The sequence below is a fragment of the Leopardus geoffroyi genome, chromosome A3, assembly GCF_018350155.1.
Source record: "Leopardus geoffroyi isolate Oge1 chromosome A3, O.geoffroyi_Oge1_pat1.0, whole genome shotgun sequence".
NCBI classification, from domain to species: domain Eukaryota; kingdom Metazoa; phylum Chordata; class Mammalia; order Carnivora; family Felidae; genus Leopardus; species Leopardus geoffroyi.
The window spans coordinates 87,229,886-87,247,292 of record NC_059336.1 but is presented as its reverse complement, the minus strand read 5'-3'; the positions used below and the strand labels follow the sequence as shown (position 1 = coordinate 87,247,292).

General features: G+C 37.2%; 1 protein-coding gene and 1 non-coding gene across 17 annotated transcripts in view; both read left to right on the top strand.

Moving 5' to 3' along the window:
* Nucleotides 1-4,212: 4,212 nt before the first annotated feature.
* Nucleotides 4,213-4,283, top strand: TRNAG-CCC. Its single transcript has one exon. It is a non-coding gene; the product is annotated as a tRNA-Gly (tRNA).
* Nucleotides 4,284-4,535: 252 nt separating this feature from the next.
* TIA1 (TIA1 cytotoxic granule associated RNA binding protein) overlaps nucleotides 4,536-17,407 on the top strand; it is a 33,739-nt gene continuing 20,867 nt past the window's right edge. For 2 of the 16 annotated variants that reach the window (XR_006703534.1, XM_045446381.1), the window contains exons 1-3: nucleotides 4,537-4,832; nucleotides 13,428-13,530; nucleotides 17,138-17,236. Coding sequence is in view for 14 of the 16 variants with exons in the window: in XM_045446381.1 (XP_045302337.1) it covers nucleotides 4,807-4,832; nucleotides 13,428-13,530; nucleotides 17,138-17,236 (228 nt within the window). In the remaining 2 variants the exon portion in view is untranslated. Of the gene's footprint in view, nucleotides 4,833-6,300; nucleotides 6,406-13,427; nucleotides 13,531-17,137; nucleotides 17,237-17,407 lie in introns of all 16 variants that reach the window. The other 14 variants (XM_045446374.1, XM_045446375.1, XM_045446383.1 and 11 more) reach the window with 14 other exon arrangements.

Below are 17,407 nucleotides of genomic sequence, written 5' to 3'. Positions count from 1 at the left end.
AGGAGCCTGAAGCCTGCTTCAGATTCTGTGTCTCCCTCTCTCTCTGCACCTCCCCTGCTCACACTGTCTCTCTCTCTCTCTCTCTCTCTCTCTCTCTCAAAAATAAATAAACATTTAAAAAAATTTAAATAGGTGAGAAAAACTAGTGACTGAGTGAGTGATGGGTTTATAAGATCCCTTTCTGTAATTAAAATTACACCATCTCCACTCTTCACCTCCCCTCCAAAAAAGAAAACAAAACAAAAACCCAGTATATGAATATGTAGAATAGTATGGATGGAAGGAAAATAAGTTGAATCGAAAGAAAGATTGAACTTGGAAAAAGGGAGTGTAAGATCCAATGCAAAGAGCATTCATTCATTGGACAAATTTTTTTGAGTTCCGAGTGGCAAGCGATGTTCTAGGTGCTTGAGAAAAATCAGTAAACAAAACAGATTTTTAAAAAAGTTTTATTTTAATGAAGCTGGCATTCTACTGGAGGGAGATATGATCATTAGAATAAATAAGTAAATTATACATTATATAGAATGGGGTAAGAGGAATGAGGAATGGGTTGCAATTTTAGATAGGATGGTCCTGGTAGGCCTCATTGAGCAGGATAGCATTTGAGCAAAATGTTGCAGGAAGTGATGGAGTAGATCAGGCAAGTATCTGGGGAAAGAGCTTTCTAGGTAAGAAAAACACCTGGCATGTTTGAGGAACAGCAAGGAGGCGAGTAAAGCAGAAGAAGAAGAGGACAGCAAAGGTGTTAATAGAACAAGATGCAAATCATACAAGAAATAAACACTTCTAGTTAAGAACATAAAAATATGAAGATTAAGCCTCATTTTTCACTACATCTAGAAGTTACAAAGAAAGCACTACACTCTGTGTGTCTTTTAATTTCCTTTTTCCAAACTACATTATCCCCACAACACCTTAGTGTGTTAAGCCTACTAGGCCTTCAATGAATATGTGTTCATTAGAATTGACCATGTTAGTGACCTTGATATGGGTGTCATATTTGGAAACTTTCACTGCTGCTGATGAAACCTTGGGAAAGAGTTTACTGAAAGAACTCTCAGTGAAGAGACGGTGTAAAGGACTTGCAAAGTGGAAGGTGGGTCAAAGGCTTTCTCATTCTGCACTCTTACTCTTTCAAAATGACACTGCCACTGAAACCCCAAAAGATTTTTAAAAAGGCCATGGAGGAAAACTGTTACCACATATACGAAGAGTAATAATAAGGTGATATAACAAACATTCATTCAAAGGAGTACTGTTCAAGAAAGCAGTCTCCCTAGTAGGCTAAACACTGACTAAGGTTTTCTCCTTGACCAAACTCCAGCCAAGCTCCTCTGAGCAATCTTCTCAACTAGACAGGCCTCAACCTTGGCTTATTAAGACTCGAACAAAACACTAACATTTTCTAACAGCTCAAAGCTATGTCCTTAGGACGACCCTAGCTACCTTTAAACTGTCTGCCTGAGAAAACTCAAGGCTGACAAAAGACTTTACTGCTTGTTCCAGCCAACACATGAAGATAGAGCCCCTGTCTCATAGCCTCTTGGGAGGGTAGGGGCCTAACTGAGAAAGTTACCACTCTTTCTCTCAACTTTTGTAATTTTCACTTCCTGGACTCTACTGTGCCCCTGCTCATCCCCATCCCTATTCTCCCTTCAAAATGCCAGGTTACGTCTGTACAAATCAAAGTTGAGTTCAGTTTACTATGGACTCTTCCCTATTGCAATAGTATATTACTGATTAAAAGTAAAACTTCAGTGCTGGCTTTGCTTATTTTTTGACAACACTTAAATCTATAATTCTGCCACTGCTCCATGTTTTTTTAACTTTTTTGAAACTACCTTGAAAAAATTCATTTTCATACCTTCTTCCTTCCTCACATCTAACTTTTTTCTTATTCTACATTACCTAAATAATATTTACTATCTGTTAGGGAAGACAGGAAATTCAGAAGCAATATAAGAAAAGATCAACATATTTGTCAGATGGCAAAAGATAGAATTTTAAAAGTTAAAAAAAATAATACATGAGAAAAATAGCTGTCACTAATATGACAGTCAAGATTGTGGTATACATTGCAAACAAAAAGAGCTTTACAAATTGGTAAGAGGTAAACAACTCAATATAAATACAGCCTATATAAATAGGCATTTCACAAAAGACAAAGCAAGTGCCAATGATTAAAAAAAAAACAAAACACATGTATGCAAATGTGGAGGTGTGGAGTAAGTGGGAAATCTCTATCTTCCTCTCAATTTTTTTTTAAATGTCCATTTATATTTGAGAGAGAGAGAGACCAGAGCATGAGCAGGGAAGGGGCAGAGAGACAGAGAGACACAGAGTCCGAAGCAGGCTCCAGGCTCTGAGCTGTCAGCACAGAGCTCCACACAGGGTTCAAACCCACAAACCGTGAGATCATAACCGGAGCCACCCAGGCACCCCCCCCCCAATTTTTTTTAATAAAGTTCTTCAAAAAATGAAATACATGTAAAGAGATACTCAACTTCAGTAGTAGTTTAAAAATGCAAATTAAAACCAACATGTACAATTTTTCATCTATCATATTAGCAAAAATTAATAAGACTAATACCTCAAGGAAAGAGAAAACAGAGTGGAATGGATGAGATCTCCGGAACTGACTTTTAAACATTGTTGATGGGGGTGTCAATAACTAAAACCTGTTAAACACAGTTATCTGTTTTACAAATATATATATATATTATATATACGTATAATATATAATATTATATGTATATATAATATATATAATATATTATACGTATATATATTATATGTATAGTATACATATATATAAATATGCCATCTAATTCAAAAATCCCACATTTGGGAAACTATTCTAAAGAAATAAAAGAATCAGTTATAAGGATATAGGTACTAGGATGCTTACTGCAACATTGTAGTAGAAAAACAAGACAAAACAAAAGCAGGAGTGACCTATTATATGTATTTTATATATAAATTTATATTTATATAATATATAAATTAACAAATAATATATATTTATATGACATATACAAATATATACTCATATAACACATAATATATAATAATTTAAAACTTACAAAACAACATAATAAATTTTTCATAAAAGTTTTCAAGTTTAAAAGATACTTGTGCTATATCCATACAATGGCATATTATTTGGCCAAAAAACAAATGAAGTATTGATACACGCTACAACTTGTATGAACCGTAAAAAGCATTGTGAAAGAAGCCAGTCACGAAGAACCACATGTTGTATGATTCCATTTATATGATATTCCCAGGATAGGCAAATCTGTAGCAATAGATTAGTGAGTAGGAAGTTGGATGGGGTGGAGGATAGAGAGTGATAGCTAATTTATAAGAATTTTGTTTTTGGAGTAATGAAAGTGTTCTAAAATTGATTATAGTAATGGTTGCACATCTTTGTGAATAAACTAAAACCACTGAACCGTATACTTCAAATGGGTGAATTATATCACAAAAAGCTATTTTAAAAATACTACCCACTATTAACTCTTGTCTTATTCATCTTCAAAAGACTAATATTTAATATCTTTCAGTAAAATGAAGAATGTGCCACGGATTCGGAAGACAATTCCAAAAATGTAAATCTTAGGGTGTAGCCTAAAGAAACTATTCTAAAGAGGATACCACGTTTTTGGATGTGTACATTCTCCTATGTTTAAAAATATTTCACAAAAATAAACAAATATAAAAATATTTCACATAATTTATAAAATGCAACACGAAATGTTTAATGACTACACTGAACCACATCTCAGAGTCCTAATTTTTCCGCCTCCTTCGAGGAGGACTAAAATTTGTATATCTTCAGATTCATTTGGTTTTAGAATTATTTGACCGATTTGCATTAAGTAAATCTTTCTTAAGTATTTTCCAAAGTGCATTGAGTATACCAAGGAAATGAAAATATCTGAAAATATTTTCCTGCTTCTCAAAAATTTGGTTAACATCAAGACAAATTATTTCTAATGCACATTTAATGAACAATAATTTAATGGAAATAGGAATCCCACTCAACTGTATTGGGATGAGAGAAGACAATATCCTTTTTTATAACGATGAAAAATAGCAGACTGAAGACCCTTATTATTATTTTTGAATGAATAAACATCCTCATGTAGGAACAAATGCTTGCTTGTAGAAAGTTCTAAAATACTTCAGCAAGATAGCTAGCCACCAGCGCCGCTGGTGTAGTGGTATCATGCAAGATTCCCATTCTTGCGACCCGGGTTCGATTCCCGGGCGGCGCAAGCAGCTTTTGCTATGAGATGATTTGAACACTGTCACTCTTTTCTTCCTCGGGAAACACTTAGAATGTTTAATTTCCAAGAAGATTTCTCTTTCATTATAACTCACTGTTGAAACATTCGAATTTGGAACCGTATGACAAAAAACTACACAAGTCCCGAAATAGTTAATCCTTACGCCTGCGCAGTCTGAGACATCCCTAGTGTCGGCTAGAAGAGCGGCTGCGCAACAAGTGAACCTATGGATTGAGGGAGGTTGAAAGTGCAAGATTATTCTGCGCCTGCGCGGCCCGGGTCACTTCGCTGGCTGCTCCTAAACTCCCGGCTCGCCGCCATCTTGTATCGGGGCTTCATTGTTCGCGTTGCGCCAAGGGGTTTAGTGTAATTGCCGCGGAAGGAGTAGACGGAGTAACCTCCGGTCAGCCGAGAAACCCCGCTATTCCGCAGCCATAGCCGCTCAAAAGATTTGGGAGGTAGTAAAGGGTAGGGAGCTGGACCCGGAGGCGCCGCCGCGACAGCAGCAGCCATGGAGGACGAGATGCCCAAGACTCTGTGAGTCTGGGGCAGCGATGAGGGGGGCGGGATGGTGGTCGTCCCGGAGGGAGGCCTCGGCTCGGCGCGCTCCCCAGCCTATTGTTCTCTGTGGACTCCCAGATATCACGGCTCTTCTCCGTAGCGCACACCTGGATGCTTAGAGACCCAGCCCCGGGCTGTGAAAGGACAAGGTGGAGGGAGAGGGGCTCAGCCCTCTGAATTAATCGCATCGCCTGAGCTACACCATAGCGTGGCCTTTGGCCCCGCCACGGGCCGTCTGTGGTCGTAGGCCTGGAGAAAAGACTTTTTCATTCAAACCTTTTTTCAGAACTCCGTGAACCTTTCTCTTTGTCCCATGCTTTCCTTCTCTGTTTTTCCCGCTCCCCCCACCTTCTTCATTAACCTCTTTTGATCTCTATAGCCGTCTCTCTTTCATTTCACTTTGATTTCCTCCAGAAACTCTCCTCTTCCTTTCATTTGCTTCTTGTTGATAGCTTTTCTCTTGAGGCTACTTGTGCTCAATTTTTAGTGAGATAAACTTTATTGTTGCAGTTGCCAGTTGGAAAAAAGCCAAATAGTTTTCTTTAACCTCTCTTTGGCTTTCCTTTTGTAGTGCCCCTCCCCCGACCATAAAGCCGAAAACCCAACACCATAAGGATTTGGAAACTGCTTTTTTTGAAATGGAAATCTCACCCGGAGGTGTATATAGCTCTCGACTGAGGGGAAATGGATTTAATGCATTTTTATCATCGCTTGCTACTTTGTGATTGACATGTTGGCTGAACAAGCGGGCAGATTTTTTGAAGCAACAGTTGATAAATACCTTAACAGATTTAGTCACCTCTGAGATTGGTTAGTGTTAAATGATCTCAGCTGGGGATATTTTCTTTGTCACGTTGCTTCCCCCACAGCGTTCTCCTTTGTTTTTCAAAGTATTCTCTGAAGAGGTGATTTTGCCTTTGTTGCTTTTCCCGAAAAGAAGAAAAGTCCTGATGAATTTTTGACCTGGCTTTTTGTTTTTATTTTTAGAATACTGGCGATTTGAGAACTCCATGCGTTAAAAATACAATTTCAGGTTTCTTTCTGAAACTTTGTAGATGTTACAGTTGTGACGAAAGTTGATCGATTATTTTTTCACCACCAAAAGTGTTTCCGTTTTTAATCTGTGAGAACTATAGTTACACTTGTTTTCTTAAGAGATCAGTACACTTTTTGCTAGTTTATCTGGTAATCTGTTACTTTGAATATCTTAATATGATGCAAGAATTATTGCAAAAAGCAAGGGTGTCCCTTGTTTTTTGAAAGATTGTAGATTAATATTCCTTAAAAAACTATTAGCCTCATAGGCTTTATGGAAACCGTTTTTTCCTCCTGCCTCTTTGCTAGAAGTATGATAGCCAGCAGCATATTGGATTAAGCACTGCTCATCTTTTATAATGTCTTTAAATTTAAGATTCTTACATTATTTTGAAATTTTTAATTTCAGAAACTGCCAGAAATATCTGGGAACTTAACCTTTTTATTACGTTGATTTGGGAATATCAAATAATGAAGACAACTTCAGCTTTCTCAGGCCAGTCTACAAAAGCAGGTAGTTAAATTGTACTAGTATGGGGACAGGGGACCAACCATTGCAGGAGAAATAATGAAGAAAATTTTATTCAAATACTTACTGAATGCATATGATTGCTAGGTTCTTTGTTAAATGCTTTATATGCTTGTTTAATCTTCATCAGAACTCTGCAGTAAAAAGTCCATTTTTGCAGCTGAGGAAGAGCTAAGCTTAAAATTTAAGTAACTCGCCCAGCCCAGGGTCATACACCTTTTTGTTCATCATCCTGCAACTCTACTGTCCTCAACTCTTAACTCTTACTGCTAAATGTGCTTTGTATTATTTACTAGAACACTCCATCCAAGGATCTTTTCCCTAAAGTAGTCCATGCGCTAACATTGCCTATTATCTCCCTGGTTTCTACCTCCACAATCAAAACTCCCCATTCTTCCAGTAAGACCAGTCTTGATTAAACATGAGTAAGTTAGTTAAACGCACAAGTTTTCCCAGCAGTGTTTTTACTTTTTATATAAAATGTTTGTTTCAATGATCCTGCAAGTCAGGGTCTTTTTAATATGTTCTTAGCACAGTATCTAGTCTATGGTAAGTGATCACTACATTTGTTTTAAAAGGTGGTATAATTCCAAGCAATGAATCAAGATTTTCATTCTTGAGGAAAAGGTAGTATAAATCTCAGTGTCATCTGTGTACCTAAGTGGCTCAGAGGAAATACCTTCATTTGCCACAGATGAGCGTTCATCATTGTTAACTTAGAGATTGCCAGTGTTCAATTTCTTGTCAGCAGTACCTAGGAGACATTGTGAGAAGTGGTTTGATTTGGGGTATATTTTGAAAGTAGAGCAACAGGAATTACCAAGAGACTGGAAGTGGGGTGTGAGAATGAAGTCAAAAATTAGTAGGTTTGTTTACAAATGTGTAATATCAGTCATCTAAAAAGTTTGGGGGCAGCTGGGTGGTTCAGTTAAGCGTCGTCTTGATTTTGGCCTGGGTCACGATCTCAACAGTTCGTGAGATTGAGCCCCATGTGGGCTCTGCACTGAGAGTGTGGAACCTGCTTGGGATTCTCTCCCTCTCTCTCCCAAAACAAATGAACTTTTAAAAAGTTAATTAAAAATGTTAGTTTGTGACACACCTGGTTGGCTCAGTTAGTAGAGCATGTGGACTCTTGATCTCTGGGTTGTAAATTCCAGCCCCACTGGGGTGTAGAGATTACTTTAAAATCTTAAAAGATGTTAGTTTGTTGCAAAATATAAAAATAAGAACAGTCTTGAGAGCATGGAGTCTTAGGATGTCTTGAGGCACAGCTTTAGATACATTTATTCAGGCTGGTTTAGGTATATGGTCTGAACTCCCAAGTGAAGGAAGTGCCAGCTACTAAGAGGTTCAGGTATCAGAAAAGTGACAATTGTTAAGTAATAGGTTATGAAGCTGATGTATATGTACAAGTGTTTGCTGTTCTACATGATTTCATAATTAGTAAAAGACACACATTTCCTTCTGAATCAGCGTAACTCAGGCAAAATGGGATAATTATCTAGCAAATTGGAAATGTTCGATAGTAATTCTGAGAGCATACAGTTATCTCTTTGACAGATATTTACAGAGTACTTAAAATGTTCCAGGTAGGGCTCTCAACACTAGATATATACTATGAATAAAAATGAGAATCTCTTCTCTTAAGGAATTTGCTATTAGATAAAAACTTATTCATGTTTTTAACTCATTTACAGAAGCATCCTAGCAAATTCTGCACTTCGATACAATGTTTGCATGTCAAACCCAATACAGCATTCTGCTTCGTAAATTTTTACTGTAGGTTAAATTTTCTAGAGCTATACTAATAAAAATGAGTATTTTAAACATTTTGGATTCCAGTTTTATAACTATTTGAACTTTATTATCAGCTTCGAAAATGTATATTAAATTGATGTGAAATCCTATCCCTAGCAGAACTGTTGAGTGTTAATTGGTAGCATTGATGACTTTTTCCATTGATTCTTCTCGAGTAGTTTTTCATTTTGAAAAACTTAAAACCCACAGAAAAGTAAAAAAAAAAAAATACTACGTTGAGGACGTAGGTACCTTTTTTGTGGATTTACCAGTTGCTAGTAGCCAAATTTGCCTTATCCAAGTATATTTTTTGGATGAACCATTTGAAAAGACCTGACATTTCAGGCCTAAATACTTTGCCATCTATTTCCTAAGAACAAGGGCATTGTCTTATATAGCCACAATACAATTTTCATATTAAAGAAACTATTTTGGTACACTATTGTTAGCTAATATATACAGTTCCTATTCATATCTATCCAGTTGCCCCAGGAAGACATTTTTTAGTCCATGGAAGTCTGTTTGCCATACAGTTCTACACAGGATTGGCACATAATCTCAGTGTTGGTATAATAAATATCAACATGGGATACTTCAGTCTACGCTGTTAACGAGAAATCCATGGAACAGCTAAAAAGGGATAGTTTAATGTTTAAAAAACATTTGAAAAGTAAAAACTTATATAAATGTAAGAAAACTACATTTTTGTTTAGTGGTCTAATAGACGTGACAGAGAACCTTGGCTTACTGCTGCTCCGGTATCAATTTTTGTATCAGTTGGGATTTTTTTTAATGCAAGGAGCAAAAAATTTAAGCAGTCAAAGAATTTATAAAAACAAGCTATTGGATACTCCCACATTTGCAGGAAGGTTATGGAACCTGACTTAGAAAATGTTCAGGAAAGAGAGACTGCTGTCAGGCCACAAACTCTCAGGATGCTACTATCACATCCATTGAGAACCAGATACCACAGCCTCCACTTTCACTGGACATGGGACTCCACTGCTGTTTGCCACCAAAATGGATTTTCTTCAGTCTCTGCTTCTTTGTCTTCTGTTTGTCTATCTTTGTCTTCTGTTCTCAGGACTAGTTACTCTAATCAACCTCGCCTAGATCACATGCAGGGGAGACTACAAAACCATATCAAGACTTTCCGGCTTCTATAGAGAAGTGAGCCTCTGCCATAGAATGAGGATTTCTCTAAAACTAGGAAGCAAGATGTTTGGCAGCGCTCCCCAAAAAATAAGTAACCAACTACACATGTAACTTAAATCTGTGCTGTTAATTGGAAGTCCTCTTGGCTTCAGTAACAGAGTAGTATGTGACAAAGTATGGAACAGCTAAAGAAACTAAATGAGAATGAATTTTGTAAAGTATGGCGTGTTCTACAAACTATAAGAAACTTGTTTATTTTTCCATTGAAAGTATCATGAGTATAAAAAGGGTCTGCAGATTTTAAATTTGGGCTTTCTGTTTCAGATTAATATTTATTTAGCAAATAGATTTGGAAACATTAAGCTGCTAAAAATTTGAAGTAGGTAGGTATTATTTTAACTTATTGTTAAGCAAAACTAATATGGGTTATTTTTATTTGCATGAGGAAGAAAAATATTTTGCTGTTTGATTTGTTTGATATGAAAATGTTATATATGTTACTTGCAGTTTATTTTAATGGTGTTGAAGGTTGAGAGCAAGTTGTTTGTGTAACTTCTCCTAGAAAGCATTTCTCTAAACAGGTGTATGTAAAATTTATATGTAAGCGGCTCCTGGAGCTTACAGTAAGCAGCAGTCCGCATTAAATAAACAATAGTAAAGCAATACAAATCCCAGTGCTTTTTAAAGTAGCTTTTTTTAAAAATTACATATCTTCAAAGTAGGTAATATCACTCAGAATATATCTCAGAAAATTGGACAATTTTGGGAAGAGTAGATGATAGCATTTTGGTTCCCTAAATACTGCCCGCTTGTCACTAGATTATCTAGCTTTAGGAGAGTAGATGGTAGATTTAAATTTTCGGAAGAGCCATTTTTTTTTTCATTTAGACATATGCAATCCTAAGATTTTCTTATAGCTGTGAGTCAGGTGAAAATAGGCATAGAAGAGTTGAAAAGATGGTACAGAGTTCTCACATAACCTTCACCCAGCCTCCTTTAATGTAGAAATCTTACAAAACCATGGTATAGTTATCAAAACTAAGAAATTGGCATTGGTACAATACTGTTACTAACTACAAGGTTTATTCCAGTTTCCTCAGTTTTTCTACTAATGTCCTTTTTCTATTCCAGGATCCAATCCAGGATACTACATTGCATATAGCCGTCTCATCTCTTCACTCTCCTTTAATATGTGAGGAGGAGATGTCTTTTATGACTGTGGCATTCTTGAGAGGGTTTTTCCCGCTATACAGTGACTACTTTTTTTTTTTTAAACACTATTCATTAGAATTGAGTCACTAAGACTAGCCTACACTCAAGAAGAGTGAAATTAAGCTTCACTTCATAGAGGGAGATGTGGATATACATTAAGAGAACCGATTCATTGGTTAGAACCAATCATTAAATATTTCAGAGGAGATACTTTGAGGCTCTACACATATTCTATTTCTACTTAAAATTTTCATCAAGTAAAAGATCCATGGGTGGATCTTGCCAATAGCAGTTATTACCGTAGTGGTTTAGTGGCAATTTCCCTCATTCCTTCTACATTTATTGATTAGAATTCTGCCAGAAAAAGCTAACCCTCCTCCCCAAATCTAGGTTACAGTTAAGGATTAGTCATTGTATTTGGTTGTCCATGTCTTTCAAAAAAAATTTTTGTTTTCATTTTATTTATTTGAGAGAGAGAGAGCCAGCATACTCATCAGGGAGAGGGGCAGAGGAAGGAGAGAGAGAATCTTAAGTAGGCTCCATGCTCAGTGTGGAGCCTGACACGGGTTTGATTCCATGACCCTGAGATTATGACCTGAACTGAAATCAAGAGTCCTGACACTCAACTGACTGAACCATCCAGGTGCCCCTCAAGTTTCTTTTAATCAAGAACAGCCCACTCTTTTTAATTTTTTTAGGACTATTTATTTATATATTTTTTAAGAGTCAGACACTTAACTGAGCTACCCATGCACCCCTAGGACGATTTTTAAATTATTATCATTGTTTATTTTTTGAGAGAGGACACACGTGTGCACGAGTTGGGGAGGGAAAGAGAGACGGGATCTGAAGCAGGCTGTGTGGCGTTAGGGCACAAGCCATGAGATCTTGACGTGAACCAAAGTCAGATGCTTAACCAACTGAGCCAAGTGGGCACCCCAGGACAATTTTTTTTTTTAAAAGAGATCAGACGGGCACCGGGGGACTCAGTTTAAGTGTCCGACTCTTGATTTCCACTCAGGTCTCATATCCGCACAGGTCATGATCCTGGGGTCATGGGATCGAGAGCCCTGCATTGGGCTCAGCACTGAGCATGGATCCTGCTTAAGATTTCTCTCTCTCTCTCTCTCCCTTTGCCTCTCCCCCATGCTCATATGCGTGTGGTCTCTCTCTTTCCCTCTCTCTCTCAAATAATAAATAGATCAAACAAGCTGTCTTATATAATACTTCATATCTGAATTTGTATAATTGTTTTATATGTCCAATATTCTGTAAACTTAGGTCTGAATTTAACCTTGACTAGATTCAAGTTAGTTTATTTGAATACTTCATAGGTGATACTGTGTAATTTATATTGTACAACACAACACAATTTCTCGTCCATCCATAAAATGATTTAAAGTTTTGATCACTGGCCCTCAGTGGTGAAACAGCCAAAGCTCTCTCTTAGGGTAGAGTTTTCCCTTTACAATGTTAAGTAATCTGTGTTGTAACTTTGGGACCCTGCAAATACCCATTTTCACACCATCCTTTCATGTAATGGTTTTGCATCCATTAATGATTCTTGCCTGACTTAATCATTTCAGTAGGGCTTACGCATTGTTTACTAATTTAATTCTCTCTACACTTATTGACCAGCATTTTTCTGTAAATGAGAGTTTCACCCTCATCAACTAGAGCTATTAGATTATACCACACTGGAGTTTCTACTCAGGGCAAGATGAGTGCTTAATTCCTTCCCTTTAATTACCAATGTTCAGGAAAAGGACCTGATGTAATAGCCTCTGATACTGGAAAAATTGTTGTTGGGTATAGATGTTGCTGTTGATTTTTGAGTATCATTACCTGATCTTTAAATGTTGTTCATTGTTTCTGAGGACTCAGTCCTTCTCCCTTTGCCATTTTAACCTATTCCAATGCTTTTGTGGTAAGCACTAAATACATGTCTATTGAACGAGTAGATGGAAGGAAGGAATTGAATCTATACTTTCTGGCATGTGTGGATGTTTATTTTTCTGGGGAGAAAAATGAGCAATTACAGTTGTTGGGAGACGCTTTCTGATTTCAGAAGTGATAGACCTCCAACTCTTAACATATCTAGAAGTAATCTCATTTCAAAATCCCATTTTTAAAATTTCTTTAAACCCTTTAAAGATTATCCCAGTCATGTGGTCCTGTAATACACCATTTACATTAATTACATTTGTTAGTCACCAAGGCATATTATCTGTTAAAAGTCTCCTGGAATCCTCCTCCCTCTGTACTTCACTGATTAGTAATATTCATTGGAAGATTTCCCATCCCTTCGTGACCATGTGCAACAGGTGCTAAGTGATTTACCCATGATTTTTCAAAAATATATTGTGTAAACCAAAGTATTGGTTGGATAGTATAAGGGGAATTGTGTGAATTAAAAATTGAGGAAATTTTAATGTTCTCAGTAATACTGTAGAAGTAGAACTAACTGCAAAGCTTCCCAAAATCAATTGTATAAAATATTCTACACATCTAATAATTCATTTGAGATTTTTTAAAGTGTATCTTCCTAAGGTAAGCCTACAAACTTAGAAACAAAGAACAGGTTTAATTTGCAAAACCTTGACTAAACACACATACATAAGATTCTCCTCTACTAGTGGTGTCAACGTATTTACAAGTAACATGTCATACATCTGCTTTGAAAGAAAATTTGAAGTTCTCACAAACTTAGAATCTCTTCCTAATAGTGTAGTTTAAAGCAGAGATCTACCTATTCCCCAAATTTCTTTTTCAGTAAGCAACTTTAGAAACCGATGCAAAAGAAGCAAATTTAAAATGGTAAGTTGTTTTTCTTTGTGTTTCAGATATGTCGGCAACCTTTCCAGAGATGTGACAGAAGCTCTAATTCTCCAGCTCTTTAGCCAGATTGGACCTTGTAAAAACTGCAAAATGATTATGGATGTAAGGGTATTTTACTTAGTTAACTCTCTTCTTTTTTATTTTTTTATTTTTATTTTATTTTTTTAATGTATGTTTATTTTTGAGAGACAGAGTATGAGCGAGGGCAGAGAGAGAGGGAGACACATAATCTGAAGCAGGCTCCAGGCTCCGAGCTATCAGAACAGAGCCTAACGTGGGGCTCGAACTCAAGAACGGTGAGATCATGATCTGAGCCAAAGTCGGACGCTCAACCAACTGAGCAACCCAGGCACCCCAGCTTTCTTCTTTTTTAATACATAATTTAAACCCATGACTTCCAGGAATTTTTTTTAAAGAATAGTTTTATTTTTATATTTTTAAATATGCTCTATATCCAACATGGGACTCTTGAACTCACAACCCCAAGGTCAAGAGTCACATATTCACCCAACTAAGCCAGCCAGGTGCCCCTCCTCCATGAACTTAGTTTATACAAAGGTGCCTGGTTGGCTCAGAAGAACATGCAACTCTTGATCTCAGGGTTGTGAGTTTGAGCCCCACATTGGGTATAGAGATTACTTTAAAAAAATAAAAAATAAAACCTGCAAGGTCATTAAAAAAAAAAATGGGGCACCTGGCTGGCTCAGAAGAGCACAAAACTCTTGGTCTTGGGGTTGTGAGTTCAAGCCCCACATGTGGTGTAAAGATTACTTAAATAAATGAAACTTGAGGAAAAAAATTAGGTCATATAGTCTAAATTCCTAGTAACTTTAATATCTTTGAATCAGTCTTAGCTAATGAGTTTAATTTGTTTTACTAATAAATAAAGGAAGAAGAGAATGGAACTAATCATTTCCTGAGCAGATGACAACTATAGTAGGTTCTTGTTTTAATGTGCACTGATGCATCAGCATTGTTTTATATGTGATGTCATTGGCTAATCTGGAAAATCAGTTATTACAATTACATTGAGAAATTAGGTCAAAAATAATAGGTTGTGAAAGTGGGTTTTTTTGTTTTTTTATGAAAGTGTTTTTAACTTAAAATGTCACGATTCAAGCTTTTCTTGTGTGGTGGCAGTTCCCATCAATCAGACCATAATGTATAGAAAAAAACATTGAATTCATTCATCTGTGATTGCTGTTAACCCTGAAGCATAGTATGCATAAAAAGGCAAGTCTGGGGCACATGGTTGGCTCCATCACTTGAGCATAAAACTTGATTTCGGCTCAGGTCATGATCCCAGGGTCATGGGATTAAGTCCCACTTTGGGCTCCACGCTCACTATGGAGCCTGCTTATGATTCTCTCTCTCCTGCCCCTCTCCGCTACTCTCGAGTTCTCTCTCTAAAATTAAAAGACTGAATTCCAGTCTATTCATACTGTTGGACAGGTGTTCATATTTATGAATGTTATAGTCTTTGGAATATGAAGGCTGATAGTGTGAATGCTTAGGTTCTTTTTATGTAAGAAATACAGTTTTTTCTGGGTACAGATTAAGTAAAACGAAGATACTTTTTCATTTGATTACACTTAAATGTAAGCTGTTTTTTCTGATCACATTCTGATGCCTGACACACTGACCTTTCTAATAGAATTACCATTAAGTGTAGCATTAGTTTGAATTACGCAATTTTTAAAACATTTTTATATTCTCTGATTTTTTTTTTAAGTTTTATTTATTTTGAGAGTGAAAGAAATGTGGCGTGGAGGGGCAGAGAGAGGGAGAGAGAGACAGAGAGATAGAGAGACAGAGAGAATCCCAAGCAGGCTCAGCCTTGTCAGCACAGAGCCCGTTGCAGGGCTCAAACCCGCGAGCTGTGAGATCATGACCTGAGCCAAAACCAAGAGTCAGACGCTTAACCGGCTGAGCCACCCTGATGTTTTTAAAATAAAATAATGATTGTCTTGTGGTTGCCTCCTTACTCTAACGTTTTTACAAATCCTTGCCAATCACTTGTTTAAAAAATTTGCTTGAAACAAAATAGTATATTTCTTTAGTGTCATTCTGGTCTTTTGAGTTAGTTTCCTGTTTTAACAATTATACTTAGATTATGGAAATAATTAAAAAATGGACTCTAAAGTCATTTTATATTTTCCAGATAGGTATAAAATAGGGGCGTTTTTCTGCCGCTTTAATTTACAGTAAAGCATCCAAGCTTCACCTATTATCAGACCTCAGATACTTGAAACATCAGAAAATAAGAGAATTTTTAAAAGACTTCTAAGCAGGCAAAAAATTGTCAAAAAGTCCACATTCTTTTTGTTTGTTTTTTAAGTTTATTTATTTTGAGAGAGAGTGAGAAAGAGCAGGGGAGAGGCAGAGAGAAGGGGATAGAGTATCCAAAGCAGGTTCCATGCTGGCAGCAGAGAGCTCAATGCAGGGCTCGAACTCCTGAACGGTGAGATCATGACTTGAGCCAAAGTTGGACACTTAACCAACTAAGCCACCCAGACGCCCCCCACCCTTTTTTTTTTCACGGAGGGAGAGCATGCAAGCTGGGGAGAGGGGCAGAGGGAGAGAGAGAGAATCTCAAATAGGCTCCACACTCAGCACAGAGCCCAACTCAAGGCTTGATCCTGCAACCCTGGGATCATGACCTAAGCCAAAAGCAAGTCAGATACTCAACCGACTGAGCCACCCAGGCGCCCCAGAAAGTCCATCCACATTCTAAGATCTAAAAACTTCCTTTACCAGAAAACCTCTTTAGTTTTCAGAGCCCGAAACAGGTTTAAAAAGGTTGGGTGAGATTTTCTACTTAGCAAATTAGAAGCAGTAAGGATATATGTGTGTTTATAGCAATAAAAGGTAACACATAACAGGGAAGGGAGAGAAAAGATCATTAAAAGCCAGCACTGAGAAACCATGAGTCTGGTCAAACTTAACTAATGTCTGTAGCATAAAAAAAATAATTATATGATAAGAAATGTGTGTTTAGCTTATATATCCATCCATCCATAAGTAGGACACTTAACCATTAATACAAAATTCAATTATATGTAGTAGTATAGTGTAACCTGTTGAAGAAGGTAATTTGTTTTGTTTTGTTTTGTTTTGTTTTGTTTTAATGTTTATTTTTGAGGGGGTGCCTGGGTGGCTCAGTTCGTTAAGCATCCGATTGACTCAGGTCATGATCTTGTGGTTCATGAATTCGAGCCCTATATTGGGCTCGTGCTGACAGCTCAGAGCCTGGAACCTGCTTCCGATTATGTGTCTCCCTCTCTCTGCTCATCCGCTGCTTGCGTGCTCCCTCTCTGTCTTTTTCAAAAATAAATAAATACTAAAAAGAGAAGGTTTATTGGGGGAGGTGTGGGCTCACATTGAGGAGGGACAGAGAAGGAGGCAGAGGATCTGAAGTAGGCTCTGCGCTCAGTGCATAGCTGGATGTGGGGCTCGAACTCACAAACTGAGATCATGATGTGAGCCAAAGTCAGAGGCTTAACCAACTGAGCCACCCAGGTGCCCCAAAGAAGATAATGTTCTATAAAATTACTATATTTCATTTTTTAAGTGTTTACTTCCTTATCTGAAGGTTTATTTATAGAATGGACGCTTCATTCTCCTTGGCCTAATTATTGAGATATACAAAACTTTATGTAATTCCAAGGTGATAAGAGTGTACAACTTAAATTTGACTTTTGTGTTTCTTCAACAGACAGCTGGAAATGATCCATATTGTTTTGTGGAGTTTTATGAGCATCGTCATGCAGCTGCAGCACTAGCTGCTATGAATGGGCGGAAGATAATGGGTAAGGTAAGCTATCATAATTAAAGAAGGTGACTTGAGGGATGTCTTGGTGGCTCAGTTGAGCGTCTGACTCCTGATTTTGGCTCAGGTCATGATCCCAGGGTTGTGGGGTTGAGCCCTGTGTCCGGCTCCTTACTGAGCATGGAGCCTGCTTGGGATTCTCTCTCTCTCTCTCTC